Source organism: Heptranchias perlo, chromosome 7 (genome assembly GCF_035084215.1).
Source record: "Heptranchias perlo isolate sHepPer1 chromosome 7, sHepPer1.hap1, whole genome shotgun sequence".
In the NCBI taxonomy this organism is placed as follows: Eukaryota; Metazoa; Chordata; class Chondrichthyes; order Hexanchiformes; family Hexanchidae; genus Heptranchias; species Heptranchias perlo.
In genome coordinates this window covers 46,330,003-46,357,020 of record NC_090331.1, presented here as the reverse complement: position 1 = coordinate 46,357,020, position 27,018 = coordinate 46,330,003, and the positions used below count along the sequence as shown (strand labels likewise).

The following is a 27,018-nucleotide window of genomic DNA, read 5'->3' as shown; positions in this document are numbered from 1 at the left end:
CACTGGGGGAAACAGTCTCCCTCCAACCAGGCGTGTTGCAGCCTGTGGCAGGTGCCAAGGTGCACTCCACGGGGGAGAGCCCTCACCCACGCAGGAGGCCACCGCGTCACATAGGGCAACCCCTGCCCCCCACCACCCCCCGCCAAGCCAGAGGACAGACCGACACGAAACCGCAGCCCCAGTCCGAGGAACCACCCACCTACCCTGCACAACCCCTCAGGCCAACACCTGCCAGATGGGTGGTGCGTGGACACCCTCGGAGGACGAACAGCATGACCAGCCCCAGCAGCCTCGCAGTCCACGCCGTCCGCCGCAGAGACGTGGAGCCCCCCAACACGGTGTTGTTGCACGCCCACCTGCACAGCAGGAGGGAGGGCTACCGCAGAGAGAGACGCATCGCAGAGGGCACTACCCTCGCCACAGGGTCCACAGACCGAGGCGCAGCTCCCCGGACCTCTCCGAGCAGCAGTGCACACGGAGGCGCAGATTCGCTCGACATATAGTCGTGGAGATCTGCAGGCTCTTTCATGCCGAGCTGCTCCTGGCTGACCCCAGCACCAACTGCTCACCTGTCGCTGTCAAAGTCACCACTGCCCTCCACAACTTCTCCTCCGCATCCTTCCAGGGTGCAGCCGGGTACACCGCCGATGTCTCTCAGTCGTCTGCGCGGAAGAGCCCTGCAAATACACCTGCACCTACTCTGCAGTAACACGATGGGTGGCATCAGTGGTGGGTCCTCATAGTGATACCCAGGAGCGGGCATTATTGGACACAACAGACAGGATTCGCGGAGACATGGCAGTGGTGGTGCCAATATAATGTGTGATGTTTGTTGCTCTGAAATTCAATATAGGTAACACCCATGGCAAACCCTCCGACACCCTTGTGCACCCCCTTCATGCTCACGACACGTTTGCCTTACGCTGCCTACTGCACATATGTGATGCATGCCCTGTGGCTGCAGCACAGGTGGTGGCAGGTTGAGTGAGGCTGGCCGTGAGGGAGATGCACGAGAGGGTGAGTATGGGATAGAGCCATGAGATTGTATGAGGATTGGGTTGCGTGTTAGTGGCAGGATGAGTACTGGCGAGGTGAGTAGGTGGAGGTAAGATGAGGATGGGGTTTGAGTGGGTATGAAGGGTGATGTGACAGAGTAGTGTTGGCGGTGCCGAAGGAGATGTGGGGTGGGGGCAGTGTTGTGGCAGATGGAGTGTAGGGGAAAGACTTCGTGTTCTCACTGTGGCTGACCTACTGCGGTCATTGCAGCGCCTCCTGCACTGTATGCAGGTGGGCGATATGTTGGTGGCGCAGGTGACCCCCTCTGCCACCTCGAGCCAGGCCTTCTTGGTGGCAGAGGCAGGCCGCTTCCTCCCACCCGCCGGGTGGAAGATCTCTGTCCTCCCCCTCCACCACACCCCATCTGATGATACCTGTGATGAGGCATCATTAAACTAGGAGCAGCCTTCCCCCTGGGCTGCTCCATGCTGTAATTTGTTCCATTGGTTGCAGCATCTGTCAGTGGAGGACTGCCCCTTTAACTAGAGAGCCTCCAGCTGACAGATCGTACTGCGCATGCGCAGACCAGCAGCGCGGAGCCCGGAGGAGCAGGTAATTGATTCCTATTAGTGTGTTGCCTGCTACGATCGCGCGGGCAACCCACTAATTTCAACGGGCGCGGAGGCCACGCACCCGAAACCCAACCCGCAGGAAACCCGCAGGCCTGCTAAAATCAGGCCCTTAACCTCATTCTAAGCTTGTGGTCGGCATTTAGTACGTCAGGTAAAAGGCCTCAGACTACAAAAATTACAGCAAAACATTGACAACGTTCATAGTAATATACATAAGCCTTTGCTTGATTTTTATTTTAATAAACACTTTAACCAGTATTCATAGACTGTATGGCTTAATTTAAAAATAAATAACTATATCACAGCAGTGAGTGTAATGCCATTGTGATGATGCACTTTTCTTTCCTAGTCTCACATGCTCTTGTCCCCTTCACACAATAGCTCAATGACTATGCAGACCAAGAGGATACCAGGTTTATCCAGTCTATAAAAGCAAAATACTGCAGATGCTGGACATCTGAAATAAAAACAGAAAATGCTGGAAATACTCAGCAGGTCAGGCAGCTTCTGTGGAAAGAGAAACAGCTTAACGTTTCAGGTCGGTGACCCTTCGTCAGAACTGGAAGAAGTAAACAGTTTTTAAGCAAGTACAGAGCCCGGGAAAGTGGGGGGAATGGGATATGAAGAAAGGGATGGGAGGAAAGAACAAAAGGGAAGGTCTGTGATACGGTGGAGGAATGACAAAAGGGATGATGGTGCAATGCAAAGGGGAGTGGTAATGGGACAAGTAAAGAGATGGGTCTAGAGGAGCTATTACCAGCACCGGCTGTTGAGAAAATGGGAGCAGTGGTTATGATCTGAAGTTATTGAAATCAGTGTTGAGCCCGGAAGGTTATAAAGTCCCTAATCGAAAGATGAGGTGCTGTTCTTCAAGCTCACGTTGAACTTCATTGGAACAGTATAGGAGGCCGAGGACAGAGGGGTCAGAGTGGGGTAGAGAATTAAAATGGCAAACATCCGAAAGCTCAAGATCATGGTTGTGTATTGAACGGAGGTGTTCAGCAAAGCAAATACCCAATCTGGTGTTTTGGTCTCCCCAATGTAGAGGAGATCACATCGTGAGCAGCAAATACAGTATATTAAATTGAAAGAAGTTTCACCTGGAAGGTGTGTTTGGGGCTCTGGACGGTGGGAAGGGAGGAGGTGAAAGGGCACGGCATCTCCTGCGCTTGCAGGGGAAGGTGCCGTGGGAAGGAGAGCTGGTGTTGGGGATGATGGAAGAGTGGATCAGGGTGTCGTGGAGGCAACGGTCCCTTCAGAATGCTGAAAGGGGAGGAGAGAGAAAGATGTGTTTGGTGGTGGCATCGCGCTGGAGGTGGCGGAATTGGTGGAGGATGATCCATTGAATGAGGAGGCTGGTGAGGTGGAAGGTGTCGAGGGGCTTGTCAACCACACTGGAGGCGAATCCTCAATTGAGGATAAAGGAAGACATATCGGAAGCATCGTTGGAACAGATGCAACGGAAACGGAGGAACTGGGAGAATGGAATAGAGTCCTTACAAGAAGTGGGCTGAGAGGAAATCTAATCAAGGTAGTTGTGGGAGTCGATGGGCTTATACTAGATATTGGTGACAGCCTATCTCCAGAAACGGAGATAGAGAAGTCGAGGAAGGGAAGAGTCAAAGACGCACCGTGTGAAGTCGAGGGAAGGGTGGAAATTGGAAGCAAAGTTGATGAAATTTTCCAATTCAGGGCGCAAGCAGGAAGCAGCACTGATAGTCATCAATGTACCAGAAAAAGATGTAAGGGAGACGGCCCTGGGTAGAACTGGAACAAAGAATGTTCCACGTATCCCATATGGGTTCCCATAGCAAAACCTTTTATTTGGAGGAAGTGAGTGGAGTCAAAGGAGAAGTTGTTCAATATAAGAACAAGTCCAGCCAGGCGGAGGATGGATTGGCTGGGCCTCCATTCAAGGAAGAAGCCAAGGGCCCGCAGGCCATCCTGGTGGTGGATGAAGGTGTAGAGGGACATCCTTTGCCTTGCACCATTATCCCTTTTGTCATTTAATCACTCCTGGCCTCCACCCTTTCACAGACCTTCCCTTTTGTTCTTTTCTCCCCTCCCCTTCTTCCCCCCCTTCCCCCGTCCCTGGCTCTGTACTTGCTTAAAAACTGTTAAATCTTTACTTCTTCCAGTTCTGACGAAAGGTCATCGACCTGAAACGTTAACTCTGTTTCTCTCTCCATAGATGCTGCCTGACCTGTTGAGTATTTCCAGCGTTTTATGTTTTTATCCCAGCCTATGTTGAGTTAGCTAACCTCAGCTGAGGAGACAGTGGTAATGCTCCATTTGGCCTTAGTTTTACTTAGTCCCAATCACGATCATAGTGACTCCTTGCTTGTGTGGACGGTGAGTATAGAGCTAAGAGCTGATGGCCTTCACAGTTAAATAGCACATGGAATCAATGCCCATGTGAGCTGCTAGTGGGACTCAGTTTCAGAGGGCTCATGGAATTGCTCCATTAATGATAAATATTCAAAAAATTAACAATTTTGCCTTAAGATTAAGGGTATTGTAATTTAGCAGCTGTTGTAAGACATAGTTGGAAAGTATTTTCAACAAGGTTATAAGATAGGGTACCTGACTGATCACGTGACATCAACAATAAAGAAGGTGATATTCAGTACTTGGTGCTGGTTATGAAATATTTAACTACATTTTTCAGGCACAATTTCAAAGAAATTATGCCAAGTCGTACATTATTTTGTTCAATATGATCTTTTGTGCAATTTTACTTCATATCTGCAAGATAATTTCAATTTAATTTCACATGTACAATTTTAGGTGAGCTGAATGGAGTACAATACCAGGCTTGGTATAAAAGTGGGCTTGCAGTTTCTACACAAAAAAATTCTTGGACCTGCAGAGAAAGTAAAAGACAAAAAATGGGCGGAAACCTCGATCATGTCTCCTCAGAGGCCAGGAATTTCTAGATTGCAGAATTTAAGAATGCAGAACTTTATGTAATTTATTCCAAAACATTACTGATTTACCTGTTACTCAACAATCTAATTCACAAACCTTCAGAATTTGAGATTCAAAAAGTTTTACTATAAGCTAAGGTTGAAACTGAATAGTTTTTAGCATACACGTTCATTTTCATTATGATGAATTCAGCATTAAAGATAAAAGTATAGTGGGCTAGAAATTGGGACGTGTAGCGCACGTTTCCAGCGTGAATTGCGCTGAAGCGCCATCTTGGTATAGGTATTAGCGCATGTGCAAATACTGAACGCCGGCAACACGTTAAATAAGGAGAAAATGGATACAAACAGTGTGCAATGCTGATTTAAAGTGATAGACACCATTTTGGGACTTAACGCTCAACTCAACGCACAGTCTTAACCACAACCATCTGAACATGTCTTAGAGAGCCTGGAGGACCCCCCCCCACCCCCCGCCAGCGCTATTTAAACGGACCATGCAGGATTTACAGGTTAGTGGTTGGATCATTGCTTCTGGCTGCTGATGCATTTGTAACTGTTTTTGGAGGTCTCCTAGACTCGAATACTAGGACTAGGGGGCATACCCTAACATTTAGAGCCTGGATGTGCAGGAGTGAAGTTAGGAAATGCTTCTACATGCAAAGGGTGGGAGAAGTTTGGAACACTCTACTGCAAACAGCAGCTAATGCTAGCTCAATTGTGAATTTTAAATCTGAGATTGATAGATTTTTGTGAACCAAGGGTATTAAGGAATGTGGGGCTAAGGTGGGTATATGGAGTTAGGTCACAGATCAACCATGATCTCATTGAATGGCGCAACAGGCTCGAGGAGCTAAATGCCACTGCCACTTGCTGCCTCCTGTTATGCGCCACCTTCTCCTGCAAGAAAGCGGGATGTGTGCCAGGGTGATGTGCTTGTCATGGTTGAATAGCTGCCAGTGTGTGTGGCCTGTGATTTGTGGGTGGGCGGCTTGCAATAGTTTAATGTGTAAGGGTGAGAGGAAGCATTTGATTGGAAGAGTTGAATACTGATGGAAAGAGTTTTGTAGTATGTGGGTGATGGGGGATGTAGTACGTGGAGTAGTAGACACGATTAGCGGTGCAGTTGGTAGGAGATACCACTTGACAGTTGACTTCACTCACCTTGAACTTCTTCCTGCACTGCATCCGTGCTCGTGGTGCTGTGCGCCTGGTATTGACTTTGTTCCCCGCTGCCTCCTACTGCCTTTTGGGTAAATGTCTGGAGGGCCTCTTGGCCCCCCCACCTGCGGATATAGGATATTCCCTCCTTCTGTCCACCTCTTGCACCAAGGCCTCTAGTGCATCAACAGAGAACCTTGGTGCTCGCACTCTCGCAGGCCTGGTTCCAACTCAGATCGACAAATTGGTGAGGTCTGGCATGCAGATTTAGTCGTGTACAACCTTTATTTAATGTTTTAACATAACTCATCAGTTTTTAAACATAGGGATGGGACCTGCATATGTGTTTTACGTGTGCGATGTCTGATCTCCATTCAGACTCTGTGCAGAGAGCAGACTGTTATTTTTAGCAAATAACAGGTACTGGCTACCTTTAAGAGATTTTACGAGACATCCTCCCTTTAAGAGATTGGGGCTCCCCCTGCTGGTGGAAAGTGCGCATTTACTTCAATCGTCGTGTAAGGCTTACTTTTCAACGCTGCTTGAAGGTAAGTACTCAGGCTGGACAAGATTCTCGTCCTGCCTGGGCAAGGGCCATCGGGCGCTGGTTAATAGCGGAGCGCGCTACCCGCAGCCAAAATAGGCCTTATCCAATTTATCCCCCATTGTATCTTCTTACATTTATGATCATGTTCCTAATTATATTTCATTACTGTGTTCTGTTTATCAGAATTTCTGCACCAGTAGGAATATATTAAGATTGCAGGGTAGTTAATTTTGAATGAATAACCATGATCTGAACTGAACACATGAGCACATACACATAATATTGATAAACATTGAAGTTAATACCTTGTTTTGTAAATAAGCATTTCAGTGTACGTGTTACCTCCTCCTCCACCTGATCCCCCTCTCCTGGGTTTCCACATGCTGAAAACAATTGTCAAAGTCTGTTTAGGAAAGCATTTTTTTAATGGATTCACGAGTACAAAGTATTTAGGAACTGCATATATATTGACGTTTCATCCTTAAAAAAAATATTTTCCTACAGTTGTAGTGTGGTCTGATGGACATTGTCAAATAAAGCACTACTATGCAGTTGCAACATTTTAAAAGTAAATACCTATGGGCAGATATCACCAGACAACCACACAAAAGAGAAAATCATTCCTCTCCAATTGAAATAATATACAACGTCTATGTTACAGAGCATTATCCATTCCGTGCCATTTTTTTCCTACAAACTACACTTATTCTTCAGCAATAATTATACTAAAATTACTTTAAATATGATACACAAAGATTTAAAATATAATTGGAAAAGCTTATTAGGTATAGATTTGAAGGTTTGATGTATGTTATATCCTTTGGAAATTAGATAATAATCATGCAAATAGTATTTATTCAAAGGTTTTTACCAAGAAAATTGAGGATGTAAATGAGTGATTGATTGGCAATCTGGTGAGAAAACAACAATATTATTTTCATAAATAACTGGGAACAATATCAGAGTAAAAAGATCTGTCAAAGGACAGACACGCTGCACCTAAATCAAGAAGGAACAAAGAAATGTACAAGGAACATTCAGGCAGGAATCAATAACCATTTATACTAGACTGGTGGGGGGAAGGGCAGGAAGAAAATCTGATCCTAGGTGAGACTGATCGCAGGGTACAAGGTAGTTAACAAGTGGATATGGATACAGAGGCCCCAGGAATCTACAATGCTGCTTCACCGCCATAACCTTGACAGGCCAGGGCTTGCGTCCATTGACCGCAGGAACTCCGGTCACCATCCGAATTCCCAGGGCCAGGGCCATTTCCATAAATTTGGTGGGCACGCGCACAAGTAGCAGGGTAGCTGGGGCACATGATTTTGGGTGGAGGTAGGAAATTGGCGGTGGAGGCTAGCCACTGGAGAGGAGTGCTGACAGGTCCAGACGAAAAGGGATTTTTTTGAAAAAAAACTTGTCCGTTTTCCAGAAAGGCCTCAGAGTAGCCAAATTCTTTACGACCAGCTGCCATAAGGAAATCAGCCTTTTCAAATTTGGTGGACCTCACTTTCACCACCTGGTAGTACTGTACACCTACTTCATGTAGGGGGCACCAGAAGCAAGAAGTCCACCATTTGCATCACCTCACCCAGTTCTGCCCCCTTCTCTGATGTCAGCTGCAAAGGGGACAGATGAAAGAACCCCCCCCACCCAAGAAAATACTGGAACATCAAAAAAGGGGTGGTGAGCTGACATTGAGTGGTCACGCCCAATTTCTGCCCCACCCACCACAATAACTTCGTCAGTTCACAGTAAATCCCAAGGAATTTCACGGCCAGAAACTCAGAGGGACATACATGAACTTGAGGCCAGGAAAGGCAAATACTTGGGGCCATGAAAGAAGGCAAATCATAATAAAACGAATGCTAGAAGGATCAGAAATAAGATGACAGATGAGGCTGTTGTGGTAGTAGGAAACAATGATGTGGGGAATATCAAAAACATGGCTAAATCAAGAGGATGGTAATGAATATAACTTTCTGGGGGTATAGAGTATTCAGAAAAGAGTGAGCAGAAAAAGAGGTGGCATAGCCCTATGTATAGGAAACCCAAAGGTAAATGAATTTACTCTAAGAAGAGATAGAAAGGGTATGTGAGAACAGGAAGGTTATTTTAGTGGGTGAATTCAGTCAACCAATTAAAAATGAGGAAAACCCAAGTGGGTTAGAGTCAGATTTGATAAATGTACTGCATAAGTGCTTCATGACCTAGTGCATTAGGGAAGCCATCAGAGGCAGTATTCATCTTGACCTGGTATTCGTAAGTGACTCAGAAAATGTACAGCAACTGGAAATTGTAGCACCCTTGTGGGATGGTGACCACAGACTGATGTTGTTTAACATGATCTAAGATTCAGAAATACCAAAGATCTGAAGCTAGGTATAAAAGCGCTTTTTAGTCTATTTAGGAAATCCTAAATAGACTAAAAAGAGTCAAAATAAATAAATGCCCAGGGATGGATGGTAAGAAAGTTCCAGGAAAGAGTAGGGAGGACATTTGTGAGGCACTGGCAATTATTATGATGGGATCACTAGGCATTGGGGAAGTGCCATTAGATTGGAAATGTGCAAATATGGTGCCTATATTCAAAAAGAGTGACAAAACACAACAGCAACTACAAACCCATTAGTCTTCAATTCTGTCTAAAATAATGGGTTTGATTATCAGGGGCAAACTTGATGATTATGTATACAATAAAATAACCTAGTAAGCAGCGGATAACAGATTCAGAAGACAAATATCCTGCATGACCAATCTCCTTGACTTCTTTGAGGAATTGACAACCTAACTGGATTGTGGAAAGCCCTACAGCATAGTATACCTAGACTACCAGAAGGCATTGACAACGTTCCACACAAAAAGCCATTAGATAAGCTCACAGCTTTGGGACTGCAGGGTAAATCTTGGGGAATGGATAGGAATTTGGCGGAAGGGTCGAAAACAGGTACTTGTAGAGGAGTTACGATGGTATGGGGGGCATGGGGGGGACACTAAATGAGATGCCCCAGAGATCGGTGTTGGAATAACTACTGCTTCAATTGCTTGGATTCAGAAACTCATTGTAAACTGGCTCGATTTGCAGTTTATACCAATCTAGGAGGGGCAGTGGAATCATGGAGGCAGCTCATAAATTACAGAATGATTTGGACAAAATTTGTAAGTGGGCAGAGCAATGGTGGATGGAATTTAATGCGGACAGGTGTAAAGTACTACATACAGCAAGGAAAAATGGACAACACCACGAGCTCTAAACGGATTGGAATGATGTTGAAAGAGATCTAAGAGTCTTAGTAAATTCAGCGTTTGACATGTCCAACCACTACAGAGCCACAATCAACAAAGCAAATAAAATGTTACACTAGGTAACCAAAACCTAGAATCAGAGAAAGTCAGGCCGTACCTTAAGTACTGTGCCCAGTTCTGATCACTGAGACACAAGGGAAGCATTCATGTGCTGAAGACAGTGCAGAGAAGAGCCACAAGGCTGATTCATTATGGTTTAAAGGTCTGGCTTATGAGGAAAGACTCAAGGAACCTTGGCTTTTCAGTCTTGAAAGTTTAATTACTTTCCAAACACATTTCTTCAATTTCTATACCTTACATGTGTTTAAGTAATTTAAATGTATAGTATATTTCAAAATATGCTAAAGGGTCTCCTGTGGTATTGCTCACAGTGAGTCAAAAGATAGGCTGTCTTATACAGGGAGCATACAACATACTATCAGGGCCAATGATTTATAGTCATTGAATAAATCAAATTGCATTTTTATTACATAGGAACAGGGTAGGTCATTCAGCCCCTCAAGCCTGTTCCACCATTTAGTCTGATCATGATTGCTGTGTATCTTAACTCCATCTACCCGCCTTGGTTCCATAACCCTTAATACCCTTGCTGTACAATAATCTGTCAATCTCAGTTTTGAAATTTTCAATTGATTTAGCCTCAACAACCTTTTGGGGGAGAGAGTTCCAGATTTCTACTACTGTTTGTACGAAGAAGTTCTTCCTGACATTACACAATATTGTGGGAGTGTTAGCCGTATTTGCAGCTTTGAATTATGTTGATATTTGCATGGAAACTGTAAACCAGTGGCCTTGAATAAAAAATATTTGTTTAACGCCGCAGTTCATTTTATCTCTGACCTTTTTTGAAAATGCAACAAATATAAAGATGGTAGGGAAGATGTTCCAGGTTAAAGATAGTTGGCAGACAACTTTCAGGCATTGCATGTCACAATACTGGTGAGGGGCATGTTATTTGGTAGCATTAAGAGGTAGCCAATGGCTTCAGGCTGCATTTTGGGTGGGCATTGTTGGGAAAATACTGCCTCAGTGGCTTCCTTCCCATTCCCTCCCCAATCACTGCAGTACCCCACCTCGTCACTCCCATCACATTTGCTACCCCTTCACCTTGCCACTACCCACTTCCCATCCTACCGCCCTTTATTCCTAACACTATCTCTATCTCTTCCCCTTTGAATTATCCACTCAACCCTTGCATTCTCCTCGTTCCCTTTTCTCTGCTGCCACCCACCCTACTCTTACCCCATCCATTCTCTCCCACTCATTCCTCCAAAGGATGGTAGCAAGAGATCATGTGCCTCATCACTCTCAATGAATATCCCTCCTCCGCCCCTCCCCCTTCTGCACTCCCTTCAATTCTATTTCCTTCAAAGAAGCTTTGCTTTTAAAATTCAACATGTTTCTTTTAAAAGTCAAATTAGAAGGAGGAAAGGAACTATCTGATTGCCTTTTTCTCTATTTGTGTCTTCCTCTCTGTCTCATAGGTATTAGAAATAGAACCTTTGTCTCACAGTTATAGCATTAATCTTTTCTAAATGTCAACAAAACACAGGCGAGATGATTAGATGGCTTCAAAATTCAGCTTTTTTTGATAAATTGCACATGCTCAAACTGCACAAAGTCACAGCTCTGCACAAAAATTGAGACAGGCTGACACTTTCAAGTAAAAACATTTATTGACGGCATTAAAAGACACAAAGGCAATTGAATGGACAAAATTAATCATGTAATTGTGAAATATGTAATTTTTTTATTTTGTTTTATTAAAACCCTTATTTTGGACAATAGCTATTCCAGTTACTGAGAAAATAATGGGAGGTGGGGGGAAAAAAATCAGAATTGATCAATGTATGGGAACATAGGGCTCGATTTTAGAACCCGCGATCGGGTGCGTTCCTGGTGGAGGGGCCACGAAAATCGGGGATTCCCGGAGCGGGTCGGGAGCCCGGCTCCAACACGCCCCATTTCCGGGTTCCCCACTGACGTGCTGACATGCGCGCGCAGCCCCCGCATGTGGGACTCCCGCCGGCAATTAAAGCCGGTGGGGTGCTACTTAAGGTATTTATTTTGGTATTTCAGGTCGTTTAGAGACCTGGGGCCCGATCTTACCAGGGGTGCGGGTTCCCGGCGGGTAGGCCTGCGGGCACGTTCCAAACGTGCCCGGTGAAATTAGTGGGTTGCCCGCGCGATCGTAGCAGGCAATCCACTAATTGGAGCCAATTACCTGCTCCTCCGGGTTCCACGCAGCTGATCAGCGCGTCGGGCGGGCTGCACATGCGCAGTGCGATCTGTCAGCTGGAGGCGCTCTATTTAAAGGGGCAGTCCTCCACTGACAGATGCTGCCACAAACAGTAAAAATTACAGCATGGAGCAGCCCAGGGGGAAGGCTGCTCCCAGTTTAATGATGCCTCAGTCCAGGTATCATTAGATGGGGTGAGGAGGAGGGGGAGGACAGAGATCTTCCCCCCAGCGGCCGGGAGGAAGCGGCCTGCCTCTGCCACCAAGAAGGCCTGGCCCGAGGTGGCAGAGGGGGTCAGCTGTGCCACCAACATATCGCCCACCTGCATACAGTGCAGGTGGCGCACCAATGACCTCAGTAGGTCAGCCACAGTGAGAACACGTAGTCGTTCCCCTACACTCCGCCTGCCACAACACTGCCCCCACCCCACATCTCCTTCGGCACTGCCAACACTACTCTGTCACATCACCCCTCATACCCACTCAAACATCATCCTCATCCTACCTGCACCTACTCACCTCGCGAGTACTCACCCCGCCACTACCACACAACCCATTCCTCATACAATGTCATGGCTCTATCCCATACTCACCCTCTCGTGCATCTCTCTCACGGCCAGCCTCACTCAACCTGCCACCACCTGTGCTGCAGCCACAGGGCATGCATCAGATATGTGCAGTAGGCAGCGTAAGGCAAACGTGCCGTGAGCATGAAGGGGATGCACAAGGGTGCTTGAGGGTTTGTCATGGTTCTTACTTCTATTGAATTAAATAACAACTCACATCACACATTATATTGGCTCCACTAGTGCCATGTCTTCGCGAGTCCTGTCCGGTTTGTGCAATAATGCCCGCTCCTGGGTATCCCTATGAGGACCCACCACTGATGCCACCCAGTGTGTCACTGCAGAGTGGGTGTAGGTGTATTTGCAGGGCTCATCTGCGCAGATGATTGAGAGACACCGGGGATATCCCCGGTTGCAGCCTGGAAGGCTGTGGAGGTGCCCTTATGGGCACCGAAACCCAGGGGGCATCGGCCCAAAGCATCTACCAGTCAGGGCACGAACAGGAGCAATCTGCCACCACCTCTGCTGGAGCCACAGGGGTAGCACCACGTAGGGGTACCAGGAAACGAAAACCCAAAGTTCCGTGAGCACACAGGGATTGCACCAGGGTGTTTGTCTATTTGTTATCGTTTTATTTCCTGTCTTTGAATGGCAACACGAAATAAAGGGGGAGGGTGAGCAGGCGGAGGTCGTGGTCCACATTGGGACCAACGACATAGGTAGGAAGGGAGATGAGGTCCTGCATCAAGAATTTAGGGAGCTAGGTAGCAGATTAAAGAGCAGGACCTCAAAGGTTGTAATCTCTGGATTACTCCCAGTGCCACGGGCTAGTGAGTATAGAAATAGGAGGATAGAACAGATGAATGCGTGGCTGAAGAGTTGGTGCAGGAGGGAGGGTTTCAGTTTCCTGGATCACTGGGCCTGCTTCTGGGGAAGGTGGGACTTGTACAAGTCGGACGGGTTGCATCTGAACCAGAGCGGGACAAATATCCTTGCGGGGAGGTTTGCTCGCACTGTTGGGGGGGGTTTAAACTAACTTGGCAGGGGGATGGGATACAGAGTGGAGCTACAATAGGGGGTGATGTGCAGCCAAATATAGAGAAAAAAACAAGTCAGCTTGGAAGACAGGGCAAATATGTGAGGGCAAGGCTGGATGGCATCTATTTTAATGCAAGGAGTCTTGCGAATAAGGTGGATGAACTGAAGGTGTTGATAAACACATGGGAGTATGATATTGTTGCTGTCACAGAGACATGGTTGAGGGAGGGGCAAGACTGGCAGCTCAATATTCCGGGGTACAGAATCTTCAGGCGAGACAGAGGGGGAGAGGTATAAGAGGAGGGGGGGTCGCAATATTAATTAAAGAATCAATTACTGCCATAAGGAGGGATGATATATTAGCAGGTTCCTCTAATGAGGCCATATGGGTGGAGCTTAAAAACAAAAAGGGGGCAAGCACTTTGATGGGAGTGTACTATAGGCCCCCAAACAGTCAGGGGGAGATAGAGGAACAGATATGTAGGCAAATCTCAGAAAATTGTGCAAATAATAGGGTAATAATAGTGGGGGATTTCAACTTCCCCAATATTAACTGGGATACTCAGAGTGTAAAAGGCTTAGAGGGTACAAAATTCTTAACGTGCATCCAGGAGAGCTTTTTGAGCCAGCATGTAGAAAGTCCTACAAGAGAGGGGGCGGTACTGGACCTAATTCTAGGGAATGTGGCCGGCCAAGTGGAAGAAGTGCTAGTAGGTGAGCACTTTGGTGACAGTGACCATAATTCGGTGAGATTTAAGGTGGTCATGGAAAAGGACAGGGAGGGGCCGGAAATAAAGGTTCTAAATTGGGGGAAGGCCGATTTTAATAGGATAAGGCAGGATCTGGCCAAAATGGACTGGGATCAGCTGCTTGTAGGAAAATCCGCATCGGAGCAATGGGAGTCTTTCAGAAGGGAGATTGAGACCATACAATGGCAACATGTTCCCGTAAAGGTCAAGGGTGGTTCCAAGAACTCCAGGGAACCTTGGATGTCAGGGGATATACGAGAATGGATTAGGAAAAAAAGGAGGGCTTTTGGCAGATACAAAAGGCTAAAGACGGAGGAAGACCTAGAGGAGTACAAAAAGTGCAGGGGGATACTTAAAAAAGAAATTAGGAGATCAAGGAGGGGCCATGAAATAACACTGGCGAGCAAAATAAAGGAAAATCCTAAGATGTTTTATAAGTATATTAAGGGTAAGAGGATGACTAGGGAAAAAATACGGCCCATTAGGGACAAAAATGGCAACCTGTGTGTGGAGCCGGCAGATGTAGGAGGGGTTCTAAATGAATTTTTTGCATCTGTTTTCACTATGGAGAAGGACGATGTAGACATAGAAATACGGCAGGGGGACTGTGATATACTCGAACATATTAACATCGAGCGGGAGGAGGTATTGGCGGTTTTAGCAGGCCTAAAAATGGATAAATCCCCAGGCCCGGACGAAATGTATCCCAGGCTACTGTGTGAGGCAAAGGAGGAGATTGCGGGGGCTCTGACACATATATTCAGAACCTCTCTGGCCACAGGGGATGTGCCAGAGGACTGGAGAACCGCTAATGTAATACCATTATTCAAGAAGGGGAGTAGGGAAAAACCGGGGAACTACAGGCCAGTGAGCCTAACATCAGTGGTAGGAAAATTATTGGAAAAAATTCTGAAGGACAAAATTAGTCTCCACTTGGAGAAGCAAGGATTAATCAGGGATAGTCAACATGGCTTTGTCAAGGGAAGATCATGTCTGACTAATTTGATTGAATTTTTTGAGGGGGTGACTAGGCGCGTGGATGAGGGTAACGCAGTGGATGTGGTATACATGGATTTCAGTAAGGCCTTCGATAAAGTCCCCCACAGGAGACTGGTCAAGAAGGTACGAGCCCATGGAATCCAGGGTGCCTTGGCACTTTGGATACAAAACTGGCTTAGTGGCAGAAGGCAGGGGGTGATGGTCGAAGGTTGTTTTTGTGACTGGAAGCCTGTGGCCAGTGGGGTACCACAGGGATCGGTGCTGGGTCCCTTGCTGTTTGTGGTCTACATTAATGACTTGGATATGAATGTAAAAGGTATGATCAGTAAGTTCGCTGATGATACAAAGATTGGTAGGGTGGTAAATAGCGAGGAGGATAGCCTCAGTCTGCAGGACGATATAGATGGGTTGGTCAGATGGGCGGAACAGTGGCAAATGGAATTTAACCCGGAAAAGTGCGAGGTGATGCACTTTGGAGGGACTAACAAGGCAAGGGAATACACAATGAATGGGAGGACCCTAGGCAAGACAGAGGGTCAGAGGGATCTTGGTGTGCAAGTTCACAGATCCCTGAAGGCGGCGGAACAGGTAGATAAGGTGGTAAAGAAGGCATATGGGATACTTGCCTTTATTAGCCGAGGCATAGAATATAAGAGCAAGGAGGTTATGATGGAGCTGTATAAAACACTGGTTAGGCCACAGCTGGAGTACTGTGTGTAGTTCTGGTCGCCACACTACAGGAAGGATGTGATCGCTTTGGAGAGGGTGCAGAGGAGATTCACCAGGATGTTACCAGGGCTGGAGCGCTTCAGCTATGAAGAGAGACTGGGAAGATTGGGCTTGTTTTCCTTGGAGCAGAGGAGGCTGAGGGGGGACATGATTGAGGTGTACAAAATTATGAGGGGCACAGATAGGATGGATACTAAGGAGCTTTTTCCCTTCGTTGAGGGTTCTATAACAAGGGGACATAGATTCAAGGTAAAAGGCGGGAGGTTTAGAGGGGATTTGAGAAAGAACTTTTTCACCCAGAGGGTGGTTGGAGTCTGGAACTCACTGTCTGAAAGGGTTGTGGAGGCAGGAACCCTCACAACATTCAAGAAGCATTTGGATGAGCACTTGAAATGCCATAGCATACAAGGCTACGGACCAAATGCTGGAATATGGGATTAGAGTAGACAGGGCTGATGGCCGGCGCGGACACGATGGGCCGAAGGGCCTCTATCCGTGCTGTATAACTCTATGACTCTATGACTCTATGACACTCTTTCTCACCAATGCTGCCACCTCTTGTCCATAATTCGGCGGCTTGTGCAATATGTCCCTTCCGTGCGCCTCATCATCACGACGACCACCCCGTCCCACCCATTGGGCATAATACAGTGGGTGTAGGTGTACAGGCACCACTCTTCTGTGGAGGGAGCCTGTATGGACCCTCGTCTGTGCACGTTATGACATGTGAACGCCTCACACAGTGTGATGTTAGGAGAACCGTTGGCATATGAGTGCCTCCCTGGCCTGACGAGCACGCAGGTGAGCCGGTGTTCGGGCCATGGGTCGTTCATCCTCCTCTCGCTCGTACTCTTCCCTCTCCTCTTCCTCCTCCTCCTCCTCATTGTCGTCCTCAATGTGGGTGGCGGGTGTGCATGGGGCCTCCTCCAGCGACACCCCTCTCTGTAGTGCCATGTTATGCAGGGCACAGCAGACAACTATAATTCGTCCCACTCGGAGTGGCGTGTATTGGAGCGCTCCCCCGGAACGATCAAGGCACCTGAAGCGCATCTTGAGCAGCCCTATGGCCTGCTCAATTGCAGACCTGGTAGCAATGTGGCTGTCATTATTATCGACGATGCGGCTCGGTAATGGGGTTCCTCAGAGGTGTCATAAGCCACGTGTGCAGGGAATCTCCCTTGTCGCCGAGGAGCCAGCCGTTGCCGATGTTGGGTGCGTGGAAGAGGGGCGGGACGGTGTACCCCCTGAGGACGAAGGCATCGTGGCAGCTGCCAGGGTATCTGGCGCACACGTGTAGGAATCTCTGGCGATGGTCACAAATGAGCTGGGCGTTCATGGAGTGATACCCTTTCCTGTTGATGAACAGCCCTGGCTCATGTGGAGGTGCCCGTATTGCGATGTGGGTGCCATCGATTACACCCTGCACCCGTGGGAAGCCAGCCACATCATGGAATCCCACCGCCCTCTCCATGGTGAAGTTGATGTAGTGCGAGGCCCTCCGGAACAGCCCATCGGTGACCTGCCTTATGCACTTGTGTGCAGACGACTGAGAGACCCCGGTGATGTCCCCCGTGGCACCCTGGAAGGATCCGGAGGCGAAGAAGTTGAGGGCAGTGGTGACTTTGACGGCGACGGGTAAGAAGATGCTGCTTGGTCCATCCGGGAGCAGCTCGTCATTAAGGAGGCTGCAGATGTCGGCGACTACCTGGCGAGTGACTCTGAGCCTACGTATGCACTGCTGCTCAGAGAGGTCCATGAAGCTGAGCCTCGGTCTGTAGACCCTGTGCGGAGGGTAGTGCCTCCTGCGACGCATCTCTCTCTGCGGATGCCTTCCATCCTGCTGTGCAGGTGGATGTGCCACAGCACCGTGTTGTGGGGATGCACGTCTCCGAGGCGGACGGTGTGGACTGCGAGGCTGCTGAGGCTGGTCATGCTGTTCGTCCTCCGAGGATGTCAAAGCGGCCCCCATCTGGCAGGTGTTGGTCTGAGGGGTTGTGCACGGTAGGTAGGTGTTTCCTCGCACTGGGGCTGCGGTTCCACGTCGGGGTTTCCTCTGGCTTGGAGGGGGGTGGTGGAGGGCAGGCGTTGCCCTATGTGACGGAGTGGCCTCCTGCGTGGGGGAGGGGTCTCCCCCCCCCCCCCCCCCCCCAATGTGGGGTGCACCTTGGCAGCTGCCACAGGCTGCTGGCTGAAACACGACCGGTTGGAGTGAGACTGTTTCCCCCAGTATGTGAAACAGTCTGGGTTGAAGGTAAAATCCCACACTTCCCAATGAGACAGCTGAATCAGGTCATTTAATGACCTGAACAAGCAAAATAAATACACTCAAGTGGCATCCCACTGGCTTTAATTGCCTGCGGGATTCCCACCAGCGGGGCCTGCGCACGCAGCCCCGCACGTCAGCGTGGAAACTGGAAGTGGCTGGGATCACGGCGCGTTCCGGTCTCGGACCTGGGGATCGGGATTTTCGAGGCCCCCCCACCGAGAACACGCACGAAACCTGATGGTAAAATCGAGCCCCTGATTAATGTGATATTTTAGGAGGGGTGGGATTTTACAAACAACTGGGACTGTTTCGCATACTGGGGGAAACACTCCCAGTTGAAATGGACGTGTTGCAGCCATCAGCCTGTGGCAGCTGCAAAGGTCCATTTGACAGGTGGTGGGGGGTGGGGGGTGACCCTCACTCATTGCAGGAGGCCACTCTGTCACTTTGGACAAAGTTTGGCCTACACCACCCTCCTCCTAACAACAAAATTCACCAACTTGCACACTTACCCCGATGTCCAGACACATGTACCTACCTTGCGGACCCCCTCAGATGTACATCCTCCGGATGGGGGCCGCCGTAGCTGCAGTCATGACCTCCTCAGAGGGCGAACAGCATCACCAGCCTCGCCGGCCACGCCGTCCACCTCTGACACGTGGAGCTCCACAACACAGTGCTGTGACACATCCACCTGCACAGCAGGAGGGAGGGCAACCGCAGAGAGAGATGCGTCGCTGAAGGCACTACCCTCGCCACAGGGTCCACAGACCGAGGCTCAGCTTCCTGGACCTCTCTGAGCAACAGTGCACACGGAGGCTCAGAGTCACTCGACATGTAGTCGTGGACATCTGCAGCCTCCTTCGTGCCGAGCTGCTCCCGGCTGGCCCGAGCACCATCTTCTTACCTGTCGCTGTCAAAGTCACCACTGCCCTCAACAACTTCTCCTCCGCATCCTTCCAGGGTGCCACCGGGGACATCGCCAACGTCTCTCAGTCGTCTGCACAAAAGAGCCCTGCAAATACACCTACACCCACTCTGCAGTGATACAATGGGTGGCATCAGGTGTGGGTCTTCATTGTGATCCTCAGGAAAGGGCATTATTACACAAACCAGACAAGATTCGCAAAGACATGGCAGTAGTGGTGACAGTATAATATGTGATGTGAGTTGATCAGAAATTAAATATAAGTAGAAACCATGACAAGCTCTCAAACACCCTTGTGCATCCCCTTCATGCTCACGACACGTTTGCTTTACGCTGCCTACTGCACATATGTGATGCATGCCCTGTGGCTGCAGCACAGGTAGTGGCAGGTTGAGTGAGGCTGACTGTGAAAGAGATGCATGAGAGGGTGAGTATGAGATAGAGCCATGAGATTGTATGAGGATTGGGTTGAGTGGTAGTGGCGGGATGAGTACTGGCGAGGTGAGTAAGTGCAGGTAAGATGAGGATGAGGTTTGAGTGGGTGTGAGGAGTGATGAGACAGAGTAGTGTTGGCAGTGCAGAAGGAGATGTGGGGTGGGGGCAGTGATGTGACAGATGGAGTGTAGGGGCATGAGTAAGTGTACTCACTTCGGCTGACCTACTTAGGTCATTGCAGCGCCTCCTGCACTGTATGCAGGTGTGCGATATGTTGGTGGTGCAGGTGACCTCCTCTGCCACCAAGCCTTCTTGGTGGCAGAGGCAGGCCGCTTCCTCCCACCCGCTGGGGGGGGAGGATCTCTGTCCTCCCCCTCCTCCTCACCCCATCTAATGATACCTGGAGTGAGGCATCATTAAACTGGGAGCAGCCTTCCCCCTGGGCTGCTCCATGCTGTAATTTTTTCTATTTCTTGCAGCATCAGTCAGTGGAGGACTGCCCCTTTAAATAGAGCTCCTCCAGCTGACAGACCTTACTGCGCATGCGCAGTCCGCCTGCCGCGCAGCTCAGCAGCGGGGAACCCGGAACAAGAGGTAAGTGGATCTAATCAGCCTGCGATTGCGCGCGGGGCAGACTGATTTCACCGGGCGCATTACCCACGCGCCCAATCGCCCCCCCACCACCATGGTAATATTGGGCCCATAGTTTCCAAATTGTGCAATCACAATGATAAGTTTACTTAGGCAAAATCCACTACAAATGCGGACATAAGAATTTATAACAGAAAAAAGATGACACATAAAAGTGTGACAAAAACATGACAACAGGAAGTCAAGTTGAGCAGACAGTAAGTGTGCACAGACATAAGATTTTTAATATAGATAGATTGTCATACTAAAGTAATAAATAGGTTGGGTTGTTACTGTAATCTTAAATTACATCTTGACATGGACTTGCAATATCATATTTCATTTCTAGATTAATGACCCTCCAGAGCAAAGTAAAAGCATAAATCCAACCATGAAGAGGACTGCAGAAAGTTACTTGAAACAGAGGCACTTCAATTCTAGATCACTTACTGCTTTTGTTGACACAAGCAATGTATCAGCTCTTTATATTTGTATGGAATGGGTTTGAATACCAGTGATGTGTTCAGCAGTGATTGATTTTTGTGATAGAACAAATTTGTGGGGGATGGGGGTGTTTACTAGCATGCACCATCCTAAGGTTGTGCTTCCAATTGATTTACATAATGTTGATTGTGGAATGGTAATTAGGGCCCCGATATTAACTTGGAGCCGAGAAGAGAGTGGGGGCAGGGGGAGCTTTGCGGACGGGAAACCTGGAAGTAAGGGTTTCCTGCAGGTCCTGCTGAATTTAACAGTAGGACCTGTTTTAAAATTTTTCAAAAGATTTCCCATCCGATAGCCAGCTTGATTGACAGGCTGGCTGCCTGTCGGGCGGGAAAGCAGCCGGGGAGCGGTTGCCAGGAGGGAGATCGCTACAAGGTGATGGTGGAGGGCTGGAAGGTGGGTAAATGTTATAATTATATTTGTACAGTTAGGGATTGGGGTCGGACATCGGTGGGGGAGGGGGAGGTGTCGGATATTGGGGAGGTGTCTCGGGCATCGGAGGGGGTGGGGGAGAATCTCGGACACCTGGGTGGGGGGGAGAGAGTCTCGGACATCGGGGGGGGAAGAGTCTCGTTCATCGGAGGGGGAGAGTCTCGGACATCGGTGGGGGGAGAGTCTCGGACATTGGGGAGGGGAGGTGTCTCGGACATCGGGAGGGGAGGTGTCTCGGACATGAGGGGGAGATGTCTCGGACATCGGGGGGGGAGGTGTCTTGGACATCGGGGAGAGGTGTCTCGGACATCGGGTGGGGGAGGTGCCTTAGTCATCGCAGGGCTGGGGGGGGCGGCATTTGGCCGATCACGGAGGTCTGATCGCGGCAGGTAAGCTAATTGGGCCTGGAGGAAACACTCCTGCTCTTCCGGGCCCACAAGCAGTGCGATAAAGACACTTACCTCATGATCCGGCTCTTCTCGCCTCCGTTTCACTGGCAAAATTAATGAGTCCTGGGAAACCCTAGTTACATGGTGTTCAGATGAGATAGAGAGGGGGATAAAAAAGGAGGGGGTGTGGCAATATTGGTTAAAGAAACAATTACAGCTGTGAGGAGAGATGATATGTTAGAAGGATCATCAAATGAGGCCACATGGGTTGAGCTAAAGAACAAAAAAAGGGCAATCACACTGCTGCGAGTGTACTATAGACCCCAAACAGTCAGAAGGCGATAGAAGAGCAAATATGTAGGCAAATTTCTGAGAAGTGCAAAAACAATAGGGCAGTAATAGTAGGGGATTTCAACTGGGATAGAATCAATGTAAAAGTTATAGAGGGTGCAGACTTCTTAAATAGCATTCAGGAGAACTTTTTTAGCCAGTTCGTAGCAAGCCCAACAAGAGGGGGATGGGGGGGGCAGTTCTGGATTTAGTTTTAGGGAATGAAGCCGGGCAGGTGGAAGGAGTATCAGTAGTAGAGCATTTTGGTGGTAGAGATCATAATTCTGTTAGATTTAGAGTAGTAATGCAAAGGACAAAGATAGAACAGGAGTAAATGTTTTCAACTGGGGAAAGGCCAATTTTACTAAGCTGAGAAGTGATTTAGCAAAAGTGGACTGGAAACAGCTACTTGAAAGTAAACCAGTGTCAGAACAGTGGGAGGCATTAAAGAAGGAGATAGTGAGGGTTCAAAGCAAATGCGTATTCCCAAAAAGAAAAAGGGTGGCACTCCCAAATCTAGAGCCCCTGGATGTCAAGGAGCATACAGGGTAGGATAAGGCAAAAAAAGGGAAGCTTATATCAGATACTGAGAGCTCAATACTGCAGAAAGCCTAGAGGTGTACAGAAAGTGCAGGGGTGAAATTAAAAAGGAAATTAGGAAAGCAAAGAGAAGGCGTGAAAGAATATTGGCAAGTAAAATCAAGGAAAACCCAAAGATGTTTTATAAATACATAAAGAGCAAGAGGATAACTAAGGAAAGAGTAGGGCCTATTATAGACCAAAAAGGTAACCTATGTGTGGAGGCGGAAGATGTGAGTATGGTTCTTAATGAATACTTTGCATCTGACTTCACAAAAGAGGGAGATGATGCAGACATTGCAGTTAAGGAGGAGGAGTGTGAAATATTAGATGGGATAAACATAGTGAGAGAGGAAGTATTAAGGGGTTTAGCATCTTTGAAAGTAGATAAATCGCCAGGCCCGGATGAAATGTATCCCAGGCTGTTAAGAAAAGCAAGGGAGGAAATAGCAGAGCCTCTGATCATCATTTTCCAATCCTCTCTGGATACAGGCGTGGTACTGGAGGACTGCTAACATGTACTGTTGTTTAAAAAGGGAGAAAGAGATAGACCAAGTAATTACTGGCCAGTCAGCCTAACCTCGGTAGTGGGCAAATTATTGGAAACAATTCTGAGGGACAGTATTAATCATCATTTAGAAAGGCACTGATTAATCAAGGACAATCAGCATGGATTTGTTAAGGGAAGGTCATGTCTGGCTAACTTGATTGAATTTTTTGAGGAGGTAACAAGGAGGGTCGATGAGGGTAGTGCATTTGATGTCGTCTGCATGGATTTTAGTGAGACTTTTGACAAGGTCCCACGTGGCAGACTGGTCAGAAAAGTAAAAGCTTGTGGGATCCAAGGGAAAGTGGCAAGTTGAATCCAAAATTAGCTCAGTGGCATGAAGCAAAGGGTAATGATTCTTGGGTGTTCTTGTGACTGGAAGGTTGTTTCCAGCGGGGTTCCATAGGGCTCAGTACCAGCTCCCTTGCTTTTTGTGGTAAATATCAATGATTTAGCCTTAAATGTAGGGGGCATGATTAAGACTTTTGCAGATGATACAAAAATTGGCCATGTGGTTGAAAGTGAGGAGGAAAGCTGTAGACTGCAGAAAGATATCAACGGACTGGTCAGGTGGGCAGAAAAGTGGCAAATGGAATTCAATCCGGAGAAGTGTGAGGTAATATATTTTGGGAGGGCAAACAAGGCAAGGGAATACACAATAAATGAGAGGATACCGAGAGTTGTAGAGTAACAGAGGGACCTTGGAATGCATGTCCACAGATCCCTGAAGGTAGCAGGACAGGTAGATAAGGTGGTTAAGAAGGCATACAGGATGCTTTCCTTTATTAGCCGAGGCATTAATTATAAGAGCAGGGAGGTTATGCTAGAACTGCATAAAACACTAGTTAGGGCACAGCTTGAGTACTGCATACAGTTCTGGTCACCATATTACAGGAAAGATATAATTGCACTAGAGAGGGTACAGAGGAGATTTACGAGGATGTTGCCAGGACTGGAGAATTTTAGCTATGAGGAAAGATTGGATAGGCTGTGGTTGTTTTCTTTGGAACAGAGGAGGCTGAGGGGAGATTTAATTGAGGTGTATAAAATTATGAGGGGTCTAGATTGAATGGATAGGAAGGACCTATTTCCCTTAGCAGTGGGGTCAATAACCAGGGGGATTAGATTTAAAGTAATTGATAAAATGATTGGAGGGGAGCTGAGGAAAAAAATGTTCACCCAGAGGGTGGTAGGGGTCTGGAACTCATTTAAAAGGTGCTCGGTTGTGCACTTGAAATGCCGCAACCTACAAGGCTACGGACCAAGAGCTGGAAGGTGGGATTAGGCTGGATGGCCATTTTTCGGCCGGCACAGAAGTGATGGGCTGAATGGCCTCCTTCTGTGCCGTAAATTTCTATGATTCTATGAAACCCGTGCTGGAGGCATTAAATTTGAAGGTCTGTTTATGAAGATTTAACTAATGTCTCCTAATGACATTAATTGCTCTGATAACTACCCGCCCGCCTGCACTAATTAGGGACCTGACTCCAGCAAGTAGGTTACTCGCACACATCCAATTGCACCTTTGTTAAACCCGGAAGTGGGCCGTTAGAGCCGGGTTGTGGTCACGCTGGAAAATTCATTTATTTTAACTTCCCACCCGTCCCCAGCCCACCTGTTCTTGGGGGTTAAAATTCCACCCCCTCAGATGTCTGGTTTCTGACTTTTAAATAGTGGTTAGCAATTACCTGGCCATTGAATTTTAAGAATCAAGTGATCAGATTAATGCTGCAGTTATATATTATATATTTCAGGTCTAGCTTAAATTCTAATCAAATTATTTCTTTCCATTTCTATTTTCCCTCTAGGCATGACATGCCAAGCTAGGACATCATACACAGAAGATGAAGTTCTTTGGGGTCAACGATTTTTTCCGGTTATTTCTCTGGAAGAAGGATTCTTCAAAGTAGACTACTCACAATTTCATGCAACATTTGAAATTCCAACACCACCATACAGTGTAAAAGAACAAGAGGAAATGCTGTTGATGTCCTCTCCTTTGATGGCCCCAGCTATAAACAACAGTGGGGGCACTATGCCAGAAAGAAATAATTCAGTGGACTGTTTCGATAGTCTGGATGATCTAAGTACCAGGATACCACTGAAACTACAGAAGATCACAGGGAGGGAAGACCGACCAAAAAAATTACTAAGAATGTGTTCTACCACCTCAGAAAAAGCATACAGTATGGGAGATCTACCAATGAAGCTCCAACGACTCAGCTCAGTTCCTGGGAATTCTGAGGAAAAACTGGTGCCAAAAACCAGTAAGGTGACCTGTGACCCAATGAGCCAGTCTGTGGCTGACCTGCCACCAAAGCTACAGAGATTAGCAGGTGGTTCAAGGATTGAGGGAAACCTTCCTCCCAAACTGAGGAAAATGAATTCTGAACGATTTACGTAACTTCAGGAACTTTTTAATGGACATTAAAAACTAATTTTTGATCAAAGACAATGCTACTGTAATTTTCAAAGTTTAATGGGACAAATATACTGCATTTATTATTTACAAAATAGGGCAATGTTTCATTAGCACTACATGCATTCTGAGATGTTTATTTATCAGCTGTAGTGAAATGTAATGTTAATCGCTTTGATACAAGACCTGAGCCATTTTAAATTCATTGTAATATTGGCATCGACTAGCATGTAGTATCACAAATAGCATGCAATAATGATGTGCAACTTTTGCATATAGTTTTATGGCATGATTCATATTAAATTTATATTTATTCAGTAGTAGCAAAAAAAATATTAAAAAGAGGCTTTGCTACGTCTCATAAAATGTATTACAGAATAGGATCTTAAAGTCCAGCAGGGTGTATTCCTAAAAGAGAGTGGATATCTTTTGAGGATTGATTTCATGCTTTAAATTAAAATTAAGATGATTATTATCTTAAATACTTATGTATATCAAATTGTAATATGTTCTCTTTAAACTAGTCCTTTTGAATGCATGTTTTGCTTACAAAAATAGAGATGGCTACAGGCAATACAGAGCTCTTGACAGAAAGTTTTAGCCTTAAATAATCTGGTATCTTCCTGTTTTGTGTTTTATTGGCCTCACTATTTTGTTTGCTTTGTTTTGAAATATTGCTTTTTTGGAGTGTATGTAGATAATGAAGGTAGTGGTGCTGGCAGCAGTAAGGATGAAGGAAATGGAAATGATAAATTATGGTAACAAGACTGCACAGCAGGTCTGTGTTTAATCATCTCAGATAACACTATTTTACATCAGCCTGCATCATATTATGGACTGTATAAAGTCAAACATGTTACCAAACTAAGAGCATCTTCAGGCATGCAGACTTTATGTGTATAAACACAAGTTTATTTGAAATACTAAGGGAATATGGAATACTTGTATTTATTCCTACTGCAGCCTCAGTTTTTAGCTGAAACTATATTAAACTTTTCAACTGTTTATGCTGTTTCATTTTTACAGACTACAGTGTCCTTTGTCAATAATGTATGATAGCTTTTGCATCAGAGTTTTGTTAAAATATATTTTAAAGTCTTTAGCTACTATCCAAAATCCTGAAACTAGTTTCAACAATACTAATGTATATGAATGTTGTTATCCAAGTACTCTTATTCTTTTGCTTCTATCAAGGATGGGTTGGTTGTCTTTTATCCAGAAGAGGGAAGACATTTTTTTAATCACCTGCATCGTTTCTTTTTCTCCTCCAATAGTAATTGTTCACATTGTACCCTATTTACTTTCCAGTTTACTAAATTTGTTGTAATCCATTACAGCTTCACAATGATAATAGATTTTTTACCGAGATCATAATTTTAGATTTAGAGTGGATTAATGACATGAGGCCTAAACATAAAGAGTGCTTTCCATGATCGAACTGAGGTCCTCAGAATGACAATAATGACATTTTACGATGCATTCTGATGAATTCTTGTAGTGAGGTAAGTGATGTGAATGTCACAAAATTTTTTTTAGGTGGGACCCCCCCCCCTTGTAGGTTAAAATATTGGGTCACTTCACTGAAAACAATTTGAGTGCAAATATGCTCACAAAAGTCAATTTACCTAGGACAAGGTACATTTTACAGGGATCATGTCTCAATGGGAA

At 46.7% G+C, this 27,018-nt stretch overlaps 1 protein-coding gene across 1 annotated transcript in view; it reads left to right on the top strand.

Moving 5' to 3' along the window:
* Nucleotides 1-25,536, top strand: part of kcnj3a (potassium inwardly rectifying channel subfamily J member 3a) — a 223,596-nt gene extending 198,060 nt beyond the window's left edge. Inside the window, exon 3 of the mRNA XM_067987443.1 lies at nucleotides 24,740-25,536. Coding sequence (XP_067843544.1) covers nucleotides 24,740-25,335 — 596 coding nt within the window. The 3' untranslated portion in view covers nucleotides 25,336-25,536. The remainder of the gene's footprint in view (nucleotides 1-24,739) is intronic.
* The last annotated feature ends 1,482 nt before the right edge of the window (nucleotides 25,537-27,018 follow it).